Below are 18,933 nucleotides of genomic sequence, written 5' to 3' on the forward strand. Positions count from 1 at the left end.
AGGAGACCATATGGGATGCCATGATTTGAAACATCGTCCTTCTGCATGCACAGCAAATGCCCTACTTCCATGCTATCTCTCCGGCCAAAGTATCTCTACTTTGCTATACATAGGCAGCAAATAAGACTTGATAACATACTTGTAAAATGGTGTGAACATTCATAAATCCACTCTCTTTGTCTGATTGTAACAAGACCTTTGGATGTTAAATATATGTGACTATACTTTCAGGGATCATTTCTATAGTATGTGACTAGAGAAGTTTCTCTGATCGTGTAGAGCACCCAAAGCCATGAGAAGGAGCCGGAGCGTCCTCTCCTGCACGTGAAGCCAGCTCTAGGTGTCGCTTCTGTGACTGCCTCTTGCCATTGATGATCGTTCTCCCTTTCCTCTGGAAAGGACAGAGGGAGAAAATGTAGTCTGAGTGGTAACAAATAAAAAATATATATCTAAACACTTGATTTTATACTCCATTAAAAAAATAATTGCTGCTGTTATATTGACAGGAAGGCTGAATATGTCAAAATTTAAAGGAAGAAAATCCCTGGGAGGTAGCCCAATCTGGAATGAAACCTCTGTGGCATGCTCAGATGAAAAGAAGGTCACAATGGTGGTGGGACTGGTGTTTGAACATTTAATGTCTGAAATATCTGTATTATGGAAAATGTGGTAAATCATGGTGATATAACATAAAATAGAAAATAATCCCTGGGAAATTTTTATTTTTGAATTCCCATTTCCTCATTGTGGTAATTCCCACTTTCTCCCATTTCACCCAGAAATTTGGGTTTACCCAAAGCTCAACCATCTGTATTTATTATTTAAACCTTAATTCATCTTTCTGCCTCATGTATTCTTCATCTCCAAGTCACATTGATTTTTGTGACTATAACATCTAAACTACCAACTTTGTTTTCATTTCTTAATCTCTCTCTGCCATGATTGCTATAGTTTAAATTCTATCCTTCTTAAATCTAAGATAAGGTAAAAATTCTTTACTAAAAACTACTGGAAGAGGGGCCAGAAAAATAAAATAAAAGTTAAGACCCTGCCTTGCATCAGGCCAATCCCTGGTTGAATCTTTGACAAAGCATATGTTCTCCCAAGCACCACTAAGCTGTATTCCTGAGCAAAGAGCCCCCAAATAAGCACTGAGTACTGCCAGGAATGGCTCCAAAATAAAAATAAATATACACAAACAGCTGGAGGAACCAGGTATGTAGCTCAGTGATACAACACATGTCTCACACATGTGAAATCCCATGTTCTAGCCCAAGCACTTCAAACATACAAACTATATATGTATGTATGTATACCTATATCATTAAAATCACTGGGATATTTTTTTCCTTACCATTCTATATTCAAGTAAGTAAATAAGTTTTTTAATAGAACTTAGATAATCTATTCTTTAGTAGTATCTTTAAAATCTGTGTTAATATATAACTGTCCTGTTTACCAAGTTTATTATTACTTAATCGGTGTCTTCAACTCAACCAATTAAATCAGATTCTTAACATTCTCACACAACTTTCTCAAAACATATCCTTCAAATGCACACTACCATTTTTTTTATCAATCCTAGTTTCTTTCTCTCTTTAAAATCCTTGCCACATGTTACAATGGAATAAAGAGGTATAAAAAGTTATTGGCATTTCTTACCATCCTTCAGTAAGTAAGATCCAGAGGTCCTTTCTTCAGAATCCACAGGCAAACCAGTCTGAAGCACTACGGGGGTGATAGAATGAAGAGTCAAACCGCTGGCCTCGAAAATCTCTGGGGAAGAACTGAGTCCCATTGCCATGGGTAAAGTTAGTTTGGATGTAGCCACCAGATCTCTGAAAGGGTTTTCAGACTGGAGTTCCCTGTCAGTGGCTGAGTGATGGTGAGAGATGGAATCAAGTAGTGAAATCCTATTGGTGGTAGATTCATCTGCAGAGGGCCATTCCACAGTAAGGATATTGTCCTGGAAGGGAACAAAAAGCTAAATCTTATCAGTGACTTTTCAAAAAGAAACAAAAATGATAACATACCTCTTAAATAAAAAGAAATACAATCCATTTCAAATAAATCTCCTAGAAAATTACATGACAATAAGGTATAATAAAGCTTTTTTATACATTTTGAAAGATGAACAACTATATTTCAGGAATAGCATCTACTTGTTCTGATATATGCTAGATATTCCCATAGAAACAAAAGCTATTTAAAAGAGATTTCTTAGTCATCAAACAACTCCAGGTATGTTGAATTTGTGGCTGACATCTCCAAGGACCTTTAGAACTAGGCCAGGTTGTTTCCTACAATTTCCTATATCTCTTTACTTCCAGAAGTTCCTGGCAGTCACACTCAAGATCCGTAGCATCCTGCCAGGTCTGTGCAAGTAGTTAACACCATAAACTCATCTAACTCCCAAAAGAGAGGTCCAGGGGATGGAGTGGTAGCATAGCGGTAAGGTGTTTGCCTTTCATGTGGTTGGCCCAGGACGGATGTGGGTTCAATCCCCAGCATCCCATATGGTTCCCCAAGCCTGCCAGAAGCAACTTCTGAGGGCAGAGTCAAGAGTAACCCCTGAGCACCTCTGGGTGTGGCCCAAAAACAAACAAAAAATAAAAAGAAAGGTCCAACTAGCAATACACCATACCACCATAATACACCAATACACCAACCACCATAATGCATAGAAAAATCTACAATACAAGTGTGACAATGGAGAAACAATGCAGGCCAACACCAGGCATAGAGAATAAAGATGGCAACTCTGATGTCCCAAAAACAGCCAACCACCTAGTCAGTCTCTCAGATACAGAGTTTAGAGGAGGAATATGGAGGATGTTCACAGAACTCAAAGAAAGCATAAATCGAGTTGAATGGAACACTAATAAGAATCAAGAGGATATGAAGATAAAAATCAGAAAACTCCAAACTGAAATAACAGGTCTGAAAAACTCAGTAGATGAATTAAAAAATAAACTCTTGGATGCTTCTTTAGTTAGTGCCATGTATTAACAGGTTTATTATTATATGGCTATATTCACTTCTACTAAAGCCAACTGAAAAATATGCTAGGTATTACAAAAAACACACTGAGCAGCAAGTGATTTTCCAAGCCAGGATATCAAAAGGAATCTAATAAAACAACCCAACATTCCTACCTTTAAAATAATTGTGTTTAAAAATTGCTCTTCTAAAAAAAATTGCTCTTCTATAAAAAAAATATGATTAACAGTTTGCTGAAAGGAAGAGGTGAAGAATAGGAAGGAGGAAGAATAAGATTAAGGAATGAGAGGGTGGTGGGAAAACTGGAGAAAGTAAAGAATAGTTTGGGGGATTTTGTTTTGTCTTGTTTTGTTTTGTTTTTATAACTAAAACCCAACTACAAACATACTTGTTATCATGGTGCTTAAAGAATGATATTTAAAAGAAGAACTACTCCCTAGGCATCCAAAAACTACAGAGGTACAACTGGGCTCAGAACACTCCGCATGCCAGGATTTCTGGGGTGTTTGACTGGTATGTTGGGGGCTCTGGGCAGGACAGCTAGCCATAGGCTCCCTGGGCTGACCACTTAGTCCAGGGTCTTCAGGGCCACGCCTGGTTAATCGGGCCCTGGGGGGAGGGGTGAGAAATTCCTCCCTAGGCATCCAAAAACTATAGAACCGCAGGGGGGGCTCACGCCCCCGAGCGTACTTCATGTATTAAGAGTATTTCTTTTTCTTTTGTTATGTTTTGCATATACAGAATGTTCATTTTGCATTCTGCCCTTTCCCACACCCCTACGAAGCTCTTTTTTACTCCTTAACTCTCTAACCCCCTCCCAAACGTCACTAACCTACATTACTCTTTTTAACTTCAGTAGTGTACAATCCTAATCACAGTCCAAAGCTGTGCATTGTGTATGACAACCCCAAACTGTTTCAAGATACATATAATGGACACGTATTTTTTTAGAATATTTTGTGTTTCTTCTCTGACAGCTATAATTCTTACTAAATGTTGTCTTATACAGTGACGATTCTAACCACTTTATATCTTCTCTTTTTGAGCTGTTTAACAAGAAATTTTGTGAAAGAGTCCCCCAGTTTAATGCTTATGATTGAACCATATCATGGGAATAATTGGAATTGTTCTTATGGCCCCCATATGCGACAATAACACCACGTGGCATTGCTTCTTATTTGCATAGGCACATTAAAATGGGAAAATACTATACATTCAAATAAGATCCTATCTAATAGAGATTGGAACACACAAATCTTGTAGTACAAAGGGACCTTACACCCTGAACATTGACATAACGACCTGGCACAGACCTCAGAAGAAAGGGCATTTTCCATTCTCCCTGAACCAGGGAGCCATCCACAAAACATCCAGGCTGGTCTTTAACATCACCTGGAAGCAATCCTCTACCACAGAAGACCCTACACTGCTCAGACATTGACCTGCTCAAAAGAGACTTCCCTTAACACTGAGAAGACTTAACAACAACAATGACCTGCTTACAGGACAGGGCTCCCTGCATTGCCCTTTGATTGTGAGGTGAAAGGAGAGGACGCTCCACATCCTGACTTCAATGTAGGATATGCAGATTCCAGGATCTTTAATACAGAAACATGATACCAACAACAGAGACTGTGTGAAAAATAAAAGTGTGTTGGCACTACAGACAATGTCCTGGATTGGACGATCTAGCTTGCCTGGAGCCTAGAGTTGGTCTTGTGCCAGGAAACTTCAGGGGTCAGGTCTCTTTGTATTTAGGCCAAGGTTATTTCTTTCCATGTCCCTCATATTTTGGTGGGCCTATGCAAACAACAATTGCCACTCTAACACCATTTTTACTGTGCTCCTTTGACTCTAATCCTTAAAAAGAACCCACTTAAAATTTGAGGTTAATTTAAGCTAATATGCATGTATATGGAAATGTAAGAAAATACTATGTCTGTAATGTTTAAGGAGTTACGTAAGTTTTATGGCTTTGGATTGCCTTGTGTGCTGTTAAGAAATATTATAATGTGTAACAATCTGGGGACTTGAGGGACAAAGTAATTGTACATGGATTCTGTCTTATTTATCTTAATGTTCTTTGGCTGAAATCTCAAAGTTAAGATATCAGCAAGGGGACTTCTGAGAATTATGTTATAGGTGATTGTCCTTCCACTGTAACTTTACCTTGTCCTCTTTCTTTGCATCCTTGTTCTCATAATTAAAAATAAAAATTAAAAAAAATAAAAAATAAAAAATAAAAGAAGAACTAATAACCAAACAGTTAAAATTACATGCATTTTTCATATCTTATTATAATTCATAAGCATTTCAATGTCTCCTCACATTATTGACATACTTTGGTTATTATAATTCAAAAACTGAAGAATGGCCTTAAATTCAAATGGAATTAGTAATAGAAACAAACAGAGCTCAGATCAGATAGGTGTCATCGCCTCATTGAATAGGTAACTACCATAGGCCAAGTTGTAGCCATTTCTGCAACAGGACAATGTAAATTTAATTAAAAAAAAAAGATCTTACTGGCTTTCTAACAAAAAAATAAATTTACATTTTTAAATAAAAACTTCCTAAACATTAGTTGTTTTATTTAATGTTTGTTGGGGGAACCCATCCAAGTTAAAAGGCTCAGGTGATACACTCTTCTCAGAGACTCAGAGCTGCTCCAGGCAGTATTTAAGTCAAGAGTTCTATAATTAAACAAAAAACTTAATTAAAATCAAAATTAAATTTTAATTTAAAAGTGTGATAATGCAGCAGGTAGGGGGTTTGCCTTGCACACAGATGACCCACGTTAAATCCCTGACATCTCATATGACCCCCCAAGCCCTATCAGGAATGATTCTCAAATGCAGAATTTAGAGTCCCTGTTATTTATCTGTTGCTAGTTTTTGTCTTCCTTGTCTCCTTTCCCCACAAACACACATAGATCTATATGCCTCTTAGAGTCTAAGCTTTTTTTCAATACAATCATTGAAAATATACATACTCTCTATGTAACCAGTTATAGTCTTAGCTATAAAAAATCTACATAACTTTTAGAGAATAACATAGTATGAATTTATAGCTTAATTATCCTAAAATATGTATGAAACATATGTAATTTTTGTACCATGTGTGGATCCTGGCAATACCAAATGTGTGGGCCTCATCAAACCACTGTGAAACGCTTAAATTTTCTGAGCCAATACTTGGTTCAATACCCGTAAACTGACAACTATAAATAATGTCCCAGGGATGATATGAGAGAATATTCAATATTAGAATAGCTCAGAAAATACATTATACCAAAACAGCATTACTAAGTTTTCTTACCCAAGTGAGAATTCTCTTTTCAAAAGGTAATGTAAAGGTTTATTCCTTGATATAAAATACAGAAACATACCACGATGGATTGTGGAGTTGCCTGAAGTCTTGAGCTTTCATTGTTCCAAACTAGCTGTTCAGTCTGGGAAAGTAAAACTCCTCTCACTATAAAATGGAAATACAAAAATAATTTTTAGTTGGACTACTACTGATATTAAGACTTTTTTCTTTCTTTTTTTTTTTTTTTTAGTTTTTGGGTCACACCCGGCGGTGCTCAGGGGTTACTCCTGGCTGTCTGCTCAGAAATAGCTCCTGGCAGGCACGGGGGACCATATGGGACACCGGGATTCGAACCAACCACCTTAGGTTCTGGATCAGCTGCTTGCAAGGCAAACACCACTGTGCTATCTCTCTGGGCCCTGATATTAAGACTTAAGGAGAAATACAAAAGCAAGTTCCTTGGCAGGGAAGATAGTTTGAAAAACTAGGGTACATTGTTTGCATGAGGGTAGCCCTAGTTCAATCTCTGGCACCACATGAACCCCACAAGTCTGTAGGAGTACAGCTAAGTTGAGCTCAACAGGTTTTTTTTTTTAATCTACCTCTTTTGAATAAGATAGTTATTTAAGCACCACGATTACAAACATGTTTGTAGTTGGGTTTCAGTTATGGAAAAGAACAACCCCTTCACCAGTGTAACCTTCCCACCACCAAAGTCCTCCACCTCCCTCCCCATCCCAACCCACCTGTATTCAAGACAGGCATTCCACTTATCTCACTCATTACCATTGTCACAATAGTTGTTAGTGTAGTTATTTCTCTAACTGCACTCACCACTCTTTATGGTGAGCTTCATATCGTGAGCCAGTCCTTCCAGCCCTCATCTCTATTGTCTCTGGGCATTATTACAATAATGTCTTTTATTTTTCTTAAAACCCATCGATAAGTGAGATATTCTGTGTCTATCTCTTCCTCTGACGTATTTCACTCAGCATAATAGTTTCCATGTCCATTCATGTATAGGAAAATTTCATGACTTCATTTTTTCTGATGGCTGCATAGTATTCCATGGTGTATATGTACCACTGTTTCTTTAGCCATTCATCTGTTGTCAAGCATCTGAGTAGCTTCCAGATTCTGGCTATTCTACCTCTTTAGAGCTTAGATTTTGGCCAACTATATGAGGATAGGTCTGAAAACTTAAATTAGCATAATATGTCTGAATTCTAAAACATAAATATTCTTCCTATTTTATATATATAAGACTCATTAATTCCTTTTTTTTTGCAAGTCAGCTTTCTTTCTTCTTTCTTTTTCATTTTTGTTTGCTTGTTTGTTTGTGTGTGAGTCATACCTAATGGTGCCCAGGGATTATTCCTGGCTCTATGCTCAGAAATCACTTCGGACAGGCTCTGGGACCAAATGGAATGCTGGTGATCAAACTCAGGTAGGCTGAGTGCAAGACAAGTGCCCTGCCCACTATGTTATCACCCTGGCTCCTAAGTCAGCTTTTTTTTTTTTCTGTCTCCTCTGACAGTCTCTTCTTTTCTCTTCCCACTTCCCTTCCACCCACTCTCTCCCACAGGCTTCTGGGCAGGCATTTACTCTCTGCATATCTATCTATATCTATCTATCTATCTATCTATCTATCTTTCTATCTCTTTTCTTTTTTGACACTATGGTTTGCACTATTGCTAATGAAGGGGTACCATATATATCACCTTATCTCCTTTCAGCCCCAGTTCTTATCCAGAGTGACCAGTTCTATTTTTGTTATAGTGAATTGTTCATCACCCTAAATGCATTCACCACTCTTTGTGGCAAGCTTAGCTTCCTACCAGGGGTTGATCCTCCTAATCCTTATCTCTATTGTCTCTGGATATTATTATCATACTATCTTTTATTTTTCTTATAACCCACAAATGGTTGAGATTATTCTATGTCTATCCCTCTCTCCCTCCGACTCATTTCTCTCAGCACAATATGTGCATATCCATTCGTGTATAAGCAGATTTCATGACTTCATTTTTCCTAACAGCTGCATAGTATTCTATTGTGTACATGTACCATATCTTTAGCCACTCATCTGTTCTCGTGAAAGAGACCCTTGTCAACAGAAACTTGTTAACAAATTCCCAGATGAGTTCAGCTCTGCACTGAAGAAACCAGCCTGTTGAAGATTCAGTTCCTGGCTAACTTGACCACTTTTCACCTCTAATCCCAAGCGGTCAATCTCTCCTTGATGGTCCCAGAACCACTTGTATTTCTGGAACATAACTAATCCACACCTATCAGACCAAACTTAATAACTGGCTACTCAAGGATTATGCCTGGTATCAGAACCTAGTATCTTATTTTTGTTGCTGTTGGTAGTGGTGTTGGTTGCCATGCCATGACATAAGGCACCTCCTTTACAGGAGAATTCAGCACGCCCACCAGATGTATCTATGAATTTTCCTGGAGTGGAGAGCTGATAATTCCTCAAGAAATATTTGTCCAAGCAGGCCTGTTTGTGGATGCTAGTTCTACCCCCTACATGGATTACTGGCAATATTTCTGAAATGCATGCCATGATAATGACATTACAATTTCTTTCATATTATCTGGCATATTCTCATCCTTGTAAAAATAACAGGCCTAAATACGGCCTCAAATTCTGTTGTTCAGAGTAATGCAGCACAAAATATTACTAAGAAAAGTTTTCCCTCTGGCCAACAAGTAAATCTACATCTTAAAGTAAGTCTTCCAGCTAAAATGCAAATCTGCTTTTCTGGTTTGAGCTTCTAAGTAGTAAACAATTTCTACCTTCCTTGCTAGCTGCCATCCGGGCTCAACCCCCAAATTGCAACAAAACAAGTTTTTCATCATTTGTCATAAAATCCTCCTTTCTAATCTAAGTACACCCCTTTCTCTTTATTATGCTACTTCTTCCTTCCTAGCTTGGAATTTCTTAGTAAGATACTTTTCATCTATACTGGCTAGTTTTGATATGTATATTTTAGCAGGGCCTGCTGTCATTTTATATATATACTACCAACATGGAAGAATAAACTTGTTTCACTTCTGCCAGAAGATGCAGGTCCCCAAACAATTTATTTTGTGTGGTCTCATCATTTCTTCAATATTATTCCTCTCAGCTACTCATGTTGACCCACTTTTCTCTTGTGAAGGATATTTTCCCCACTAGAGTTGCTGAGACACAAGATGCCTGCAGCAGGTGGTGGTGGTGGTGGTGGTGGTGGCGGCAGCGGCAGTGGTATTAATGTTTTAACATTAGTTTTCCATCAGTTTTCTTGAGCTGCTCCTTCTCTATGCACTCCAGTTTTTAAAAGCCTTACTTAGCTAAATAAAGTTAATGTCTTGGTGGACCAGACAGCACTGTTGCCTATTTTAATTTATATTTCCAGGCCTTGCATTCATTTTCCCCTACTTTGCCCCTATTTCTCTAGGTTATTTCTAAATGTCAGGCTAAATAACAATTTAGTTTCCTCACTCTGTCACCTTTGTCTACAAATGTTTCTGAACATCACTGGTTAATTCTAAAAAATAGCTGCATGGATTAAGACCTTTATATCATGAAGCTCATCACAAAGAGTGGTGAGTGCAGTTAGAGAAATAACTACACTAACAACTACCATGACAATGTTAATGAGTGCAAGAAGTAGAATGTCTGTCTTGAGTAAGAGACAGGCAAGGGGTAGGGGAGGAGGGAGATGAGGGGCATTGGTGGTGGAAATGTTGCACTGGTGAAGGGGGATGTTCTTTGTATGACTGAAACCCAACTACAATCATGTTTGTAATCACAGTGTTTAAATAAAGACATTATTTTAAAAAAAAAAAAGACCCTTCATATCAGAATGGCTTTTGTCTCCATCAGTCTAAAGACTGCTCAGAATCACATATTTAGGGAAACTTGATTTCACCAAAGCATGCTGAAAAAGAAAGTCAAACTGTTCAAAGACTTCATGACGCTATCAAACTCACCACCGATGAGCTGAAGAGAGTCAGGATCTGGATTCAAAGAGGAGTTTCCCTGCAAAAAATTCTGGTGCAATGTCTCAGCTAAATAATCTCTGAAGTTACTAATTGTATAGACAACAGTGGGTTTGTCATCCAATTCCATGAGACCATGATTTTCCACCTTGTTGGAGTGAAGGCTAATTAGGTCCCATGTCGTATTGCTGATGGCCTCCCCATTGAAGGAAACTTCATAATGAACATCTATGCCACTATGGATGAGAAGAGAGAACAGATTGAAATAGATACAAAGAAAACACACCAAAGGAATTTTGAATTCACAGAGAACAAATATTACACTAAACTAAGGAATCTCTACAACCATGAAGTTTATCATTATTTTTCAGACTCCAGGCAACTCTGGGGTGGGGGTGTTTGGGCCACATTCGATGATGCTCAAGGGTTACTCCTGGCTCTGCGCTCAGAAATTGCTCCTGGTATGGAGGACCATATAGGACACTGGGGATCAAACCGAGGTCTGTCCTGGGTCAGCCACATGCAAGGCAAATGCCCTACTGCTGCACCATCGGTCCGACCCCTCTAGGAAACTTTTTTGTCACCTATGTTGTTCCTCCCAGAGAACAGGTATGTATAGTGATAAAAAGTTGAAATGTTTTTTGTTTTGTTTTGTTTTTATATTTATTTTTTATTTGGGTCATACCCCGCAGTGCTCAGGGTTACTCCTGGCTCTATGCTCAGAAATCGCTCCTGGCAGGCTCTGGGGACAATATAGGATGCCGGGATTTGAACCACCATCCCTCTGCATCCCTCTGCATGGAAGACAAACGCCTTACTGCTGTGCTGTCTCTCCGGCCCCAAAGTTGAAATGTTTTAAGAAGATCTGCTTTCTCATTTCTTTCCTCCTTCAAAGTTCACAGTGCCTCTACCATGAGCCTGATCCCTTCTTTCCCTATTCCTTCTCTTTAGTCTTTATTCTATTTTTTTAATTTGCTTTGTTTTATTTGAGGTCTACATTGTCTGTACACAGTGTTTGCTTCTGAATCTGAGCTCAGAGATTACTCCTGGAAGGCTCAAGGGAACATATGAAATGCAGGGTTCAAAATTCTTTTCTGGAAGAACCAGAATTCCATCCTCTGTCCTGCTCTATAGCCTTCATATCACACGTTAGTGGATAGCCAATAATGAGAGTGGTCTCCCTTACATGCTATACCAGTGGTCAGGCCCTTTTGGTGTTTTTCAGTCACTTTGATTAACTTCAATAGAGTTTTCCTCCAAGATATGATAAGCTGCCACTTCCAATAGGATAGTTTAGGACTCTTAGAAGTGGTAACTGATGGGGCCGGAGCAATAGCACAGCAGTAGGATATTTGTCTTGCATGCAGCTGACCCAGGATGAACCTGGGTTTGATCCCCATTGTCCCATATGGTCCCCCAAACCAGTAGCAATTTCTGAGCATATAGCAAGGAGTAATCCCCTGAGCGTCACCGGGTGTGGCCCAAAAAATAAAAAAAAAAGTGGTAACTGAGCAATCTGGTACCCTAAGGTACCACAACCTGTTAAGATATTAGTCTGTCAACTAAGGGATCATTTCCTGATTTAGTTAATTTATTTTATTTAATGGATTTATTGATTTAAAATAAGATATCACATATAAATATATTTAATATATGTAACAGGATTAATTTATTATATTAATTATAAATCTATAATTATGTATGATTATATAACTATTGAATATATCTAACAATATTAAATGCATTTAATTACTTAATATATGATATATAATTATTATATATAATTATATATTATATAATATAATAATATGTTATTATACATTTATTTATTTATTTATTTAAGACAGGGGTCTCAAACTCGCGACCACTCTCATTATTGGCTACCCACTAACGTGTGATATGAAGGCTATAGAGCAGGACAGAGGATGGAATTCTGGTTCTTCCAGAAAAGAATTTTGAACCCTGCATTTCGTATGTTCCCTTGAGCCTTCCAGGAGTAATCTCTGAGCTCAGATTCAGAAGCAAACTCTGTGTACAGACAATGTAGAGCTCAAATAAAACATTTTGTGGCCCTGCCCTAGAGGAATCTTTTTTTTGTTTTGTTCTGTTTTAGTTGTTTGGGTCACACACCCCAATGTTCAAGGCTTACTACTGACTTTGCACTCAAGGATCACCCCGACTTTGCCTCCTGCGGCCCCCAGGTAAATTGAGTTTGAGACCCCTTAAATTTTAAGGTATCCCTAAAACTAAATTAAGGGATCATGCACTCAATCCTTTAATTTTTCATGTCAGAACATATAGATTATTTGTAAAGAAATAAATTCACTGTCAAATGATATTCCTAAAGTCATCTAAAAGAGTAAGAGAAGTCTGTTCCCATACCGATGCTGAGAAATAGCATAGGATTAAGGCGCTTGAACCTTAACATTGCTTTAAAGTCATCATCCAAATCTGTGGAGGTATGCTTGCTACTCTTCCAAAGCTTTATGGCAACTGTTCTCAACCAGAGGAATAGATGACCCTCTGTGGGTCGGTCTCCAGGATAGTCCAAGAGAGCCAAGCATGAAAATCACATAAACAGATTATGTCCTGGTACAAGACTAGGGGGTAAACTGGTAGGACGGAGGCCCATAGGAAAGAAGAGGGCCATGATTGGGAAAAGTTTGAGGAATACTACGCTTTTGGATGGATTATTGTTTACATATCAAAACAAGCAAACTTCTCTTTGAGATATGTATAGCCTATTAAAATGACAACATGGAGACAGAATGATTATACTGGAGGCAAAGCACTTGCCTAGCAGCCAGCTGCTTCTAGCTAACCCTTCGTGCAATCCCTAAGCAATGCCATGGATCAATCCTCAGCACAGAGCGAGGTATATCTCCAGAGCAATGTCAGGTGTGGCTCCAAAATTAAATTAATAGTAATAATAAAACTTCAATATGACTCTAAGACAGAACACAATAAACAGGAAAAAAAACTATAAGAAAGGACAAAGTCAGGTCAATGAGGTCAATGAGAAATTCAGCTGTTTACCAGGTTCTGCAGAAAATCAAAGGAGAGTCAAATCATTTCAGGAAGCCTATTCTGGACCCCCCCCCCATGATTTTTAAATATCAGAGACAAAAAAATCAAAATAAGTGTTTCTGGATCAAGAACTCTATGCAAATCAGGCTGTCTGAGTTAGATTTCTGGACCACTTCTCCCTCTAAATAAATAAATAAATAAATTCTTTAATTGAATCACAATGAGATACACAGTTACAAAGTTGTTTATGATTGAGTTTCAGTCATACAGTATACACCACCCTTTACCTCCTGGCCTTCTCTTTATTGGCAAAACAGAATTTTTCTGTCAATGTTGCTCTTGAACTTCTAAAAATAACATTTCTGTTACAATTTACCTTTCTGATGAGGAAGAATTCATTAAGGAAGATAAAATGTCCCAGACAGATGTTGCAATGTTTTACCATGTTTTCATTCTGGAAAACTAATTCAAAGAAATACTTGGGGTATCAGGAAGCCATCTATTCTCAGAGTTAAGAAATTCACTCTGGGGGCTGTTGAGGTGGTGCTTGAGGTAAGGTATCTGCCTTGCAAGCGCTAGCCAAGGAAAGATCGCAAACGTGGTTCGATCCCCCGGCGTCCCATATGATCCCCCCAAGCCAGGGGCAATTTCTGAGCCCTTAGCCAGGAGTAACCCCTGAGCATCAGACGGATGTAGCCCGAAAAACCAAAAAAGAAAAAAGAAAAAAAAAGAAAAGAAAAAAGAAATTCACTCTGATCAGAGGAGGATGAGTTCTGGTATGGTTAATGGAATACTATGAAGACATCTAAGGATAAGGAACAATATAAAGAAAACCAAGCAGCCAAGGGTATATATATAGAAAGAAAACACACAGAGGGACAAAACATTATCTTATTTTAAAAAAGCTTTGCAACTCACAGCTAATTCCATTTATCAACCAACTCTGTAACATCATATATCTTGTTGTTGTTGTTGTTGTTGTTCTTTGGTTTTGGGGGGCCATACCCAGTGGTGCTCAGGGGTTACTCCTGGCTCTGCATTCAGAAATCATTCCTTGCAGGCGTAGGGGACCATATGGAATGCCAGGGATCAAACCCTGTTTCGTCCAGGTCAGAAGCATGAAACGCAAATGCCCTACAACTGTGCTAACACTCCGGTCCCTCATATTTCATTTTCTGAGCGAGCTACAACAGTTTCTGCAAGGAGGAAAGTTCTCTGTGGACGGCTATTTCCCGGGAAATCAAACTTATGGAGGTAAATTTCACTTTCTTATTTCGCCCCAAATGCCCTGATTATCATCATTATTTGACATGTGTAGATCATAAATGTATAAGCAATAATATCAAATATATTAAAATGAACCAAAAGAGAGATTTCAGAGAAACTCAGGTATCTCTTCATCTCTAACACTCCTATTAAAAAGAAAGTTCTGGAGCTGAATTTTTCCCAAAACTCACAACTTTTTTTTTAATATATCAATCTTTATTTAAGCACCATGATTACAAGCATGACTGTAGTTGGGTTTCAGTCATAAACAGAATAACCTAAAGATCTTTTACATTTTTAGTGAAACTTAGGTAACATGGTTACATATTGTTAACATTGATGGTATTTATATACAAAATTATTGTATCACCACCGATGTCTCTCTACCTCTTCTCTTTTCTCCCCACTGCTTGGTCATCTCAGTTTTGTAAGCAAAGTCCAAACGTTTGTCATCACGTGATGCTCTTTGTTTTCTTGTTTTCTTTATTTATTTTCTTTATTTTCCTCCTCGTTTTATTCCTTTCTTTTTTCTTTGTTTAATATTTTTATTTAATTAGAGGATGTGATTGTTTAGGTTTCTAATTGCTTTATTTGTCTTGTATATTAGTCCTTTATCTAATATATGGTGTATAAATATTTTCTCCCACTAAGTACAATGTCTAAATTAGCCCAAATTTCTCTCAATGTGCACTTTGGGGTAGGGGCACACCCTGTGATACTTAGGGGTTACTTCTGGCTCTGCGCTCAGAAATCTCTCCTGGCTTGGGGAACCATATGGGATGCCAGGGATCGAATCCAGGTTCGTCCTGGGTCAGCTGCATGTAAGGCAAATGCCCTACCGCTGTGCTATCACTCCAGCCCCTCACTGTACACTTTTTAGCTTGATGTTAGTCCATGTATTTAATTTCAGCTTTGCTACTCTTTCATAATTGAATCAAATTCTTGAAGATATGTCTCAAGTCTAATACCTTGAAAAAATTTAACTATATTACTCAGTATACATTATGGATTCTTGTCTAATATTAATATCTTTAATCCATTATAAATTATTTTTGTGTATGATATGTGACAGGAATCCAATATCATTTTATATGACTATCCAGTTTTCCTAGCACTGCTAATTGAAGAGGCCTCTTTTGTTGAATTTTTAAAAGTACAGGTACCAAAGAGATAGAATAACATGGTTGATTTACTTCAAATGGATAATACTATTTAGAAATGTGTAGCACCACAGAGAACGGCTCCCATCAAAAAGAACAAGAACAACCAGTGCTTGTACAGATGCAGGGAGAAAGGGACTTTCATTCACTGCTAGTGAAAATATCAACTGCTCCAGCCTTTTTGAAAAACAATGTGCATATTCCTCATATGACCCACTCTTTAGGAATGTACACAGGAACCAAAATACACAAAGCAAAAAAAAAAAAAAAAACTGTACTGCATTCCTATGTTCATCTCAGCACTAACCACAATAGCCAGAATCTGGAAGCAAACCAAGTGCCAGAGAACAGCTGAGTAGTTAAAGAAACTGTGATAGATCTACACAACAGAATACAATGCAGCTGTTAGGTAAAATGAACTAATGAAATTTGCTTATACATGGATGGAAATGGAGAATATTACGTTGAGTGAACTGAGTCACAGGTAGAGAGACAGAGATAGAATGATTGCACCCATTTGTGGAATATAAAGAAAAAGATAATATGGCCATAATATCTAGAGACAATAGAGACAAGGGCCAAGAGTACCAGTCCATGGTAGGAAGTTTGCCGCAAATAGTGGAGGAGTACAATTAGGGCAGTGGTCATTATGACAGTAATAGTTGGAAATGATCACTCTGGACAAGAAGTAGGTGTTGAAAGGAGTAATAGAGATAGGCATGATACCCCTTCAGCGACAATATTGCCAATCACAGTGTCTAAAAGGAAAAAAGGAAGAGAAAGAAAGAGAGAAAGAAAAATGTAAAACTAGCCTAACAATGTGAATGAATGAGGAAACTAGAAAGCCTGTCTCAAGTACAGGTGTGGGTGGGGTGGGGAGGAGGGAGATTTGGGACATTGGTGGTGGGAATGTTGCACTGGTGAAGGGGGGTGTTCTTTATATGACTGAAATCATACAACTACAATCATGTTTGTCATCATGGTGTTTAAATAAAGATAACTAAAAAAATGAAAAATATCTGCCCCAGAGGTAGGCAGCTGGGAGAGAAGGAGGAAAACTGGGGACATTGATGGTGGGAAATATGCACTGTGAAGTGTGTTGTATATTGTACGACTGAAACTCGATCATGAACAACTTTCTAGCTCTGAAAAATTAATTTGTAGTTAAGTAACTGTTAAAACACAACTGTATTATGAACAAGCTTGTAACCACAGTTTTAAAGAAACATATATTGCCTACACTCACACACACACACACACACACAAACACACACAGAGTAAATGAACGAGGTAGGCCAGTGAAATAATTCAAAGACCCCTAACAGCTTGAGTGCATGTTTGTTTGCAAAAGAGTTGGGTTGGATCCATCTCCCCACCACCACCAAAAAAGGTAATAACAAAAACAGTTCACTGACATCTCTGAAAGCATTTTCATTACACTGTGAGTGTCTAGATGTCAGAGACTAAAATCCAATTTTATAAGAAAGGATTTGTCAAATTAGGGGAAAATGAGGAGAAAATACTTGCCAACATAACCTAAACAAGGAAGTCAAGAACCCCTTTACACATATAAAATATTACAATTAACAAATATTACTACCTCTTTAAATAAGTCTATACCTAGCACAATAATTTGCTTCCTAGCTTCTAAGATATATTTTCCAATCTTTAAAGAGAAAGCAAATTTTAAATGAATTTGTAATATAAGGCATGAAAGTACAAGGGATGCTGACTTTTATACTTTATATATTTAAAATATACTTTTTATATTCTAAGAGACTAAAAGTTTATCCCTCCTTTTATCACTTGATAATAGTACTAGGTTTATTATTGAATAACATAATGAATGGAGTGTTCACATTGATAAAAAAAAATTGTGTTCTAAATTAAATGTAAAAGTTCTATGGCCTACAGTCAATGACAAAAGGACTACAACTAGAGATCCAGCCCACTGACAATGAATAAGTGAAATTTATATTTTTAAAAGTTTTAAATAATTAAGATAACATTTTATAACATTTAAAATTATGAAATTCATATAAGTATCTATAAATTACATTTACTGAAACACAAATATGATTATTAATTTCCAGTATAGAGTCTGTACTTTAAGAGTGACAAAGCTTCTTAGTTGCAACTTAGACCATATGATTTGAAATCTTTTAAATATTTACTATCTGTCCTTTCATAGAAAAAGTTTGAAAACCTCTGACTTTCCAGGAGAAAATAACATTTAAAATGATAAAAGAATTGAACCACCAAATTTTCAAAACTACCTCCTCAATCAGTGTTTTATATAGAAGGTGCTGTGACGTACAAATAATAAATCACAAACTCCTAAATCAGTATATTATATAGAAAGTGCTGGGCCCGGAGAGATAGCACAGCGGTGTTTGCCTTGCAAGCAGCCGATCCAGGACCAAAGGTGGTTGGTTCGAATTCCGATGTCCTATATGGTCCCCCGTGCCTGCCAGGAGTTATTTCTGAGCAGACAGCCAGGAGTAACCCTTGAGCACCGCCAGCTGTGGCCCAAAAAAAAAAAAAAAAAGTGCTATGAAGTATAAATAATATTTGATAGTTGCCATCTTCCTGGAAGAAAAACAACTCAGCTCTTCGATCAAGCTCCAAAAGAAAATAATAGCCAACAATACTTCCCAGGTAAACTTGTCCTGGTTATTTAGTATTAAAGGCTCTAATTCTACAATTATCTCTATGGCATTCTCAGAAAGGAAGAGGGTACAGATTCCCCTTTCTGCATGAATTACAGTAGCCTAATGCCACACCTTTAACCTCTTCAACAGAAATGACCCAGCTCTGCAACTTAACCTTATCAACATTCCAAGCCATCGAATGTGTTTCAGACCTAGAAATCCTGGACACACCAATATTTTATAGTAGTGTCAGTCCAGTAATATCACAGGAAATCTAGTGGGAAGGATACCTAGTAATCTACCAAGCTCAGTGACCCTAGCAGTAACACAGAAGGCTCAACTAATACCACCCAGAGCCCGGTCAATCCTTAGACATTGACCTTAATAATATCATGCAGAGATAAACAATTATTTCAAATTGACCCTTTTTGATCTAAGTTTTGATTATCCTATTTGCCTTTGTGTTGTAACAAGCAATGTGAGTACGGGGACAGGTTGTTGTAGTAGGTGAGAAATTGAAAACACTG

The 18,933-nt window shown here is 37.6% G+C and overlaps 1 protein-coding gene and 1 non-coding gene across 2 annotated transcripts in view; one reads left to right on the forward strand and one right to left on the reverse strand.

The window, feature by feature from the left end:
- Positions 1–18,933, reverse strand: part of IMPG2 (interphotoreceptor matrix proteoglycan 2) — a 77,974-nt gene that overhangs the window by 13,550 nt on the left and 45,491 nt on the right. Inside the window, exons 10-12 of the mRNA XM_049785643.1 lie at positions 10,294–10,538; positions 6,389–6,474; positions 1,663–1,966 (exon numbers count right to left, since the gene is read on the reverse strand). Coding sequence (XP_049641600.1) covers positions 1,663–1,966; positions 6,389–6,474; positions 10,294–10,538 — 635 coding nt within the window. The remainder of the gene's footprint in view (positions 1–1,662; positions 1,967–6,388; positions 6,475–10,293; positions 10,539–18,933) is intronic.
- Positions 216–429, forward strand: LOC126026536 (small nucleolar RNA U3). The gene has a single exon (XR_007501770.1). It is a non-coding gene; the product is annotated as a small nucleolar RNA U3 (small nucleolar RNA).

Source organism: Suncus etruscus, chromosome 13 (assembly GCF_024139225.1).
Source record: "Suncus etruscus isolate mSunEtr1 chromosome 13, mSunEtr1.pri.cur, whole genome shotgun sequence".
NCBI lineage: Eukaryota > Metazoa > Chordata > Mammalia > Eulipotyphla > Soricidae > Suncus > Suncus etruscus.